This window comes from Babylonia areolata, chromosome 7 (assembly GCF_041734735.1).
Source record: "Babylonia areolata isolate BAREFJ2019XMU chromosome 7, ASM4173473v1, whole genome shotgun sequence".
NCBI classification, from domain to species: Eukaryota; Metazoa; Mollusca; class Gastropoda; order Neogastropoda; family Buccinidae; genus Babylonia; species Babylonia areolata.
In genome coordinates this window covers 4379249-4386748 of record NC_134882.1, presented here as the reverse complement: position 1 = coordinate 4386748, position 7500 = coordinate 4379249, and the positions used below count along the sequence as shown (strand labels likewise).

At 54.5% G+C, this 7500-nt stretch overlaps 1 protein-coding gene across 1 annotated transcript in view; it reads left to right on the top strand.

The window, feature by feature from the left end:
- LOC143283669 (cadherin-related tumor suppressor-like) overlaps positions 1–7500 on the top strand; it is a 366856-nt gene that overhangs the window by 1547 nt on the left and 357809 nt on the right. The window contains exon 1 of the mRNA XM_076589888.1: positions 1–4754. This exon is cut by the window's left edge and continues 1547 nt beyond it. Within this exon, the coding sequence (XP_076446003.1) occupies positions 1–4754 (4754 nt within the window). The remainder of the gene's footprint in view (positions 4755–7500) is intronic.

Sequence of the window (7500 nt, the reverse complement as noted above, 5' to 3'; positions counted from 1 at the left end):
TTATCACGGCGGTGGACCCCGACAAGGGGCTGAACGGCACCGTCACGGAGTACCAGATCGTGTCGGGCAACGAGGACGGCAAGTTCAGACTGACCCCTCCCAGCGACGAAACGCCCTTCATGTTCATCGTCACTCAGGGGGACCTGGACAGGGAGACCAGGGACTTCTACCAGCTCAACATCTCCGCCAGGGACGGCGGGGACAGTCCTCTGTATGGGTACCTAAAGCTCAACATTGACATCACCGACATCAACGACAACCCCCCGTCCTTTGACCCCAGTGACTACGTGGCAAAGGTCAACGAGAACGCGGAAGTCGGGACGTCAGTGATCCGCGTGGAGGCCTCTGATGACGACATAGGGGAGAACGCGGAAATCTATTACTCTGTGATAGACTCGTCAGGCCAGTTCAGGATAGAGGAGAGGACAGGGGTGATCAGAACTCTGACGTCTCCTCTCTACTGCAGCCGGCCGTCGTGCGGACGGCAGAGGACACTGGGCAGCATAGAGTGCGACCCCAACAGCTGCCTGCTGACCGTGGAGTCCAGGGACGGAGGGAGAACTCCTCAGAGCGGAAGAGCCTACGTGTCAGTGACCATCATCGATGAGAACGACCATGACCCCATCATCACCTTCCAGCCCACCACCCCCGACCCCGTCACCGGCATCGCCACCATCGACGAGAACGCCAGCGGGGTGCGCGTGGCCAGCATCAGCGTCACGGACGCGGACCGAGGGGTCAACGGTCAGACGTCCGTGCAGATCGTCAGCGGCAACGAGGCTGACCACTTCCGGTTGGTCTCCCTCACCATACAGGCCACAACCATCAACTACATCCAGGTCAAAGGGCAGCTGGACCGTGAAACTATTCCCAGGTACAATCTGACTGTGAAGGCTGTGGATAAGGGCACCCCTCCCCGAAGTTCCACCGCTTACCTGATCATCACGGTGAACGACGCCAACGACCACTCCCCAGTGTTTGAGCGGTCAGAGTACCGCACCAGGATGTCGGAGCTGGCCATGCCTGGGTCCTTCGTCACCAGCGTCAAGGCAGTGGATGAAGACTCCGGCCCCAACTCCCACCTCAAGTACACCATCGTCACCGGCAACGACCAGGGCTGGTTCCACGTTGACGTCACCACGGGGCTGGTCACCACGCGCGTGGCGCTGGACCACGAGGTGTCGCCCCGCGTCACGCTCAACATCTCCGCCAGTGACAGCACCTACAGCAACTTCACCCGCCTGCTCATCCACATCCTGGACGAAAACGACATGGCGCCGCGCTTCAGGACAGCGGTGAGTGCTGTAGAGGTTGAAGAGAACCAGGCAGTCAGTCAGTTCCTGGTGACGCTGACGGCTGATGACTTTGACAGCGGCATCAATGGCTCTGTCAGCTACGAAATCCACCCTGACACGGAGCTGGTCTACCCAGACATGTTTCACGTGCACAGCAGCTCGGGCAGAGTGACCACACTGCAGTCACTGGACCGCGAGGAGGTCACGTCCTGTACCCTTTGGATCATTGCCAAAGACGGCGGGTCGCCCTCTCTGTCCTCCACAGCAACCATCCACCTGACCGTCAAAGATGCAAACGACAACGTTCCAGAGTTCCAGCCGGACCTGTACTACGTCAACGTGTTTGAAACAGACCCGGCGGGGGTGCAGGTGGTGCAGGTGCAGGCCACAGACAGAGACGCCGGGTCGTTCGGCAGAGTCACCTACAGCTTCACCGGCAGTGTGTTCAACAGCTTCACCATCGACCCGGACACTGGCGTCATCACCACCACCACTGTCCTCAGACGTAACGTGGGACGGAGTTACCGGCTGTCGGTGGTGGCCACTGACGGGGGCGGGAGACAGTCGTCGGGTCAGGCCACAGTCAACGTCGTCGTAGCCAACATCAACGACCCAGCACCTCAGTTCTCCAGCCAGTCAGTGACCTTCAACATCACTGAGGACAGCGGGGAGGAGGCGGGGAGTGTGGAGGGCACGGTGGGGCAGGTGCAGGCCACAGGGGGTGGGGGCACCAGCATCACCTACTCCATCACCAAGGGAGACCCTCGCCAGGTGTTCTCCATTGACGCAGCAGGTGTGATCAGGCGGAACAAGGTGGTGGACCGGGAGCAGCAGGACAGGTACGTGCTGACCATCATCGCCACCACGGGCTCCAGGTTCGGGGAGACCACGGCGGTTATCAACGTCAGAGACGTCAACGACAACAGTCCCGTCTTCAGGGTCACCAGGTCAGAGGTCACTGTCCCGGAGAACTGGCCAGCAGGAAACAACATCTTCATGGCAGCGGCCGATGACGCCGACACAGGCTCCAACGCACAGCTGTTCTACACCCTCGTGTCCGAGGATGACCCACATGGCATTTTCCAGATCAGTCAGGACACCGGAATAATCTCCCTGCAGAAACCCGCCTCTCAGATCAACGCCAGTCAGGTGACACTGAGGGTGACGGTGAGGGACTCAGGCACCCCCCAGCGCAGCAACACCCTGACCATCGTGGGGAAGATCCAGGACGTCAATGACCACACCCCCATCTTCCCCCACAACGTCTACAGCATCGCCATCCTGGAGTCCCGGCCCGTCAACGAGATCATCATTAAGTTCGTCGCCACAGACATGGACGAGGGCAGGAACGGAGAGCTGGTGTACAGCATCCTGCGAGGCAACGAGGAAGGCCGGTTCGGGATCTTCCCTGACGGAACTCTCTTCATCGCTCACTCTCTGGACAGAGAGAGTCGGGACATGTACTCCCTCATGATCCAGGTTCATGACTGTGGCGACGTTCCTCGGAGCTCATCGGCCAACATCACCATCTACATTTTGGATTCCAACGACAACGTTCCAGTCTTTTCCAACTCCTCCTACACGTTCAGCGTGACAGAAAACCGCCCTGCCGGGACGTTCGTGGGCAGCGTGAAAGCTTCCGACAGTGACGTGGGGCAGAACGCCGAGCTGCTGTATTCTCTGATCGAGAGCAACGTCAACTTCACCATTGACCCCATCAGCGGGGCCCTGTACACCCGCCGCCCCTTTGACAGGGAGTACGTCATGGACACCAGCAGTGTGCAGTTCTACACGGTGGACGTCTTTGCCACTGATGGGGGCACGCCCCGATTACGTGGGAAGACGTCAGTGAGGGTGTTCATTACTGACGTCAATGACAACGCTCCAGTCTTTGCCCGATCTCTCTTCAGCGCTGCCGTGTCGGAGAACGGAGAGCTGGGCACCAAGGTCATCAAGATGACGGCCACAGACGCCGACATCGGCGCCAACGGAGCGGTGAGCTACGTCATCACGGACGGCAACATCGGGGGGGTGTTCCGGATCGGAGAGACGAGCGGCGAAGTGACGGTGGACGGGCCGCTGGACCGGGAGAGCAGGGACCACTACCTGCTGACGGTGCTGGCCACGGACACGGGCAGCGGGCAGCAGCTGAGCTCCTCCGCCCAGGTCAGCATCACCATCATGGACGACAACGACCAGGTGCCGCAGTTCACGTCCACCGTCCGCCAGCTGAGCGTGCAGGAGACCACGCCCATCGGGGACCTGCTGACGGTGTTCACGGGCCAGGACCTGGACCTGGGCAACAATGCCAAGATGTACTTCTCCATCTTCAGCGGCAACGAGGACAACGTCTTCAAGCTGGACGGCTACACCGGCAAGCTCTACCTGCTGAGGCCGCTGGACTATGAGGCCAAGCACGAGTACCTGCTCAACATCAGCATCTCCGACGAAGGCTACCGTCCTTCTCTGTCCTCCTACATCTTCTTCAAGGTGAAGGTCATGGACGCCAACGACAACGCCCCGGTGTTCCGGGACGGATTCAAGTCCATCAACGTGCCGGAGGACGCCGGCAATAACGCGCAGATCGCCAGGCTGCGGGCCGTGGACCGCGACAGCGGGGCCCTGGGCATGGTGAGGTTCGCCATCATCAGCCAGGATCCCAACGAGGGGCTCTTCAGGATTCACCCCGAGAACGGAGACATCTTCGTGGACGGCAGACTGGACCGCGAAACGACGGACTACTACAAGCTGGTGATCACGGCCACGGACCAGGCCGAGCCCCCCTCCCTGCGCCTGACCACCCAGAAGTCCCTCAACATCATCATCCAGGACGTCAACGACAACGCCCCCGTGTTCAAATCCCCGCCGGCCTTCGTGGTGCCGTCGGGAAAGCAGCGGGGCCAGGTGGTGGCCGAGGTGCTGGCTGACGACGCGGACACGGGGGACAACGGGCGGGTGGCGTACTCGCTCCTCACCCAGTCCGCGCTCTTCTCCCTCCACCCCTCCTCGGGCCGCCTCACCCTCCTCGCCGACCTGCCCGCCTCCCCGCTCACACACACCCTCCGCGTGCAGGCGCGTGACGACGGGGGGTCGGACCCCAACGGCCGCCAGTCCACGGAGACCACCATCACCCTGTTGGTGACGTCCGCCCAGGCCGGGCCCAGCTTCGTGGGCGACCCTTACTCCGGCACGCTGTCGGAGGACGACTGGGCGGGCACCACCGTCTTCACCGTGTCGGCCACCGCCTCGCGGCCCGGGGCGTCCGTGGATTACTACCTGACGGGAGTGGTGTCCGGGGGAGTGCAGCGCGGGGGAGTATTCCGGGTGGGGGCGGCCAGCGGGGTGGTGAGCAGCACGGCCAAGCTGGACCGGGAGGTGATGGGGGGGCTGGTCAGGGTGGAGATCACTGCCGCGGAGGAGGGGGAAGGGGGCGGTGCCCTCCACACCACCACCACCCAGGTCAGTGTCTTGTGCGTGCACACGCTACACACACACACACACACACACACACACACACACACGGGCACAAGCGAGCACACACACATACATACACACACGCACGCACGCACGTATTCACACATACTCTCACACTCAGTGTCTTTCTTTGCTTTGCTCATGATGTCTTTCTGTTCTGTTCTTTCCTTCTTTACTTTATTCCACAGTCTTCCACTCATACCTTCCATCCTTCCTTTCTTTCTTTCCATCTTTCTTTTCCTCCCTTCCTTCCTTTCTTTCCATCCCTTTCTTGAATTGTCAGGTGTGTGTTGTCTGACAGTGCTTGTTGGTTGAATTATGTGTGTGCTTTTCTTTTTGTGTCCACTTGGGCTTGTTTACTTGTACTTCTTTCTGTCTTCCCCTCCTTCCTTCCTTTTTTTCTTTCTTTTCCCTCTTCCTTTCTTTCTAATCTTTCATTTCGTTCTTTGGTTTTTTCCTTCTTTATGTCCTGTCATCCATTCTTTTGTTCCATGCTTTCTTTCCATTTCTGTCTTTATTACTTTCTATCTGTTCTGTTCTTTTCCTTCGTTTTTCTCCTTCTTTCTTTCTTGAATTGTAGGGGTTTGTCCCCTGGCGGTGCTTGTTACTTAAATGTTTGTGTCTTTTTTGTGTCTACTTGTGCTTGTTTGCCACCACCCCTTTCTTTCTGTCTTTCGATCTTTCTTTCCTTTCGTTCTTTCTGATTTTCCTTCCCTCCCTTCTTTTCTTTGATCCATTCTTTTCTTCTGTTCTTTTCATTACTGACTTTGGTTCTCTCTTTCTTGTTCTGTTCCTTGGTTCTCTCTTTCTTGTTCTGTTCCTTTTTTTTTCCTTCCTTTCTTTTCTTGAATTGTCGGGGGTTGTCCTATGGCAGTTCTTGGTGGTTAAATGTGTCGGTGTGTTTTTTTCTTTTTTGTGCATCCACTTGTACGTGTTTGCTGAACTTGTCTGTCTGTCTGTCTTGTCTGTCTGTCTTTCTTTCTTTTTTTTATTTCATATTCCCTCCGCCCCCCCCCCCTTTCCCCTTTCCTTGTCGTCTTATACTTGTTTATTGAAAGTCTTTATTTATTTTTTTGTTTTGTTTCAAGTTTTTCAAAGAATTCTTCTGTTATTTGTATTCGTGTGCTTGTTTGCTTGAAAGGATTTCATTCTTTTGTTTTTCTTTTTAGCTTTTGTTTTTCTTCTGTCATTTTCTTGCTTTCTGTCTCCCTTTATTATTCTGCGTGTCTTCTGGTGTTGGTTTTCTTAAATGTATCTGTTCTTTCCTCATTATTTTTCTGTCTCTGAAAAACAAGAAGAAAAGGTGGAATCATTATGCATTCACTCATTAGGGTATGTTTTTTACGTTCCCTGCTCCCTGGGTTTTTATGTGTCTCCGTTCATTTATTCATGCATGGTGCATTCTTTTTTCCCTCGTTTTTATTTCTCCGGTTTCTGTTTTCTGACTTTTGTTTCTTCCTTTTCTATTCGCCATTCGTTGTCGTCTCGGGTCTCTCTCCTCTCTCCTGTGTTCTGTGCGTTCACTTTTTTTTTCCGGACTCCCTTCCGCTTTTTCCCTCCTCATCCCGTGGTGGTCGTTCCAGTTTCAGGTCATGTCGGATGCATACTTCAGACAGGAATACTAATACAGTCATTGCTATTCACAATTAGCTACAAAAAATGGAAAAGTCCCCATGCGTTATTTCTTTCAGCGAGCGTTCTTGTAGGGGATATTTTGTCGGTGTTTTTGATTTTGTTTTATAGTTGTTCACTTTTTTGTTGTTGTCTTTGTTTGTTTGTTTGTTTGGTGTGTGTGCGTGTATGTGTGTGTGTGTGTGTGTGTGTGTGTGTGTGTGTGTGTGTGTGTGTGTGTGTGTGTGTGTGTGTGTGTGTGTTTTCCCCCTTCTCTTTTTGTTCTCCACTTGTTCTTCATCTCCTGCTCCTGCCTCCTCCCCCCCCCACCTCCACCCCCTTTCTCCACTCGCCCTTCACCTTCTTTCTCGCTGCTCCTTTTCTCTCCTTCTCCGCTTTGTCATGGAGCAGACGAGGAGAATAAATGAATGAAATCAAACCCAGCCTTGCTGTGACAGCAACGAGAAAGGAATGAAAAATAATGCCCCGCTGCCAGAGTGTTTTGGGGCCTCTCCTGGGAACAACTTCTTAGCTGTCTCCCTCCTACGTTGATTATTTCCGTGAAAAAAAAACCCCTAAAACACACACACACGCGTGCACACGCGCGCGCGCGCACACACACACACACACACACACACACACACACTCATGCGCGTGCACACACACACACACACACATGCGCGTGCACACACACACACACACACACACACACATGCGCGTGGACACACACACACACACACACACACACGCACGCACGCACGCACGCACGCACGCACGCACGCACGCACGCACGCACGCACGCACGCAAATACATCTTCATATTCTCATTATCAACATCATTATTATTGTTATCATCACTACTAGTACTACTACTGCCATTATTATTATTTTTTTTTGTTCTTGTTGTTTATAGCAGTGGTAGTAGTCGTAATAGTAGCAGTAGTAGTAGTAGTAGTGATAGAAGGGGGAGGAGGAGGAAGATCATAATCATTGTCATTATATTCGATAGACCTGGGTGTGTCGGTAGAATAACGCTGGGTAAATTATTGAGAAACAGTTTCAATTATCATAAAAACATAAGCATTTTTGCTCTTGTGTTTGGAATAACTGTTTTGAAGTA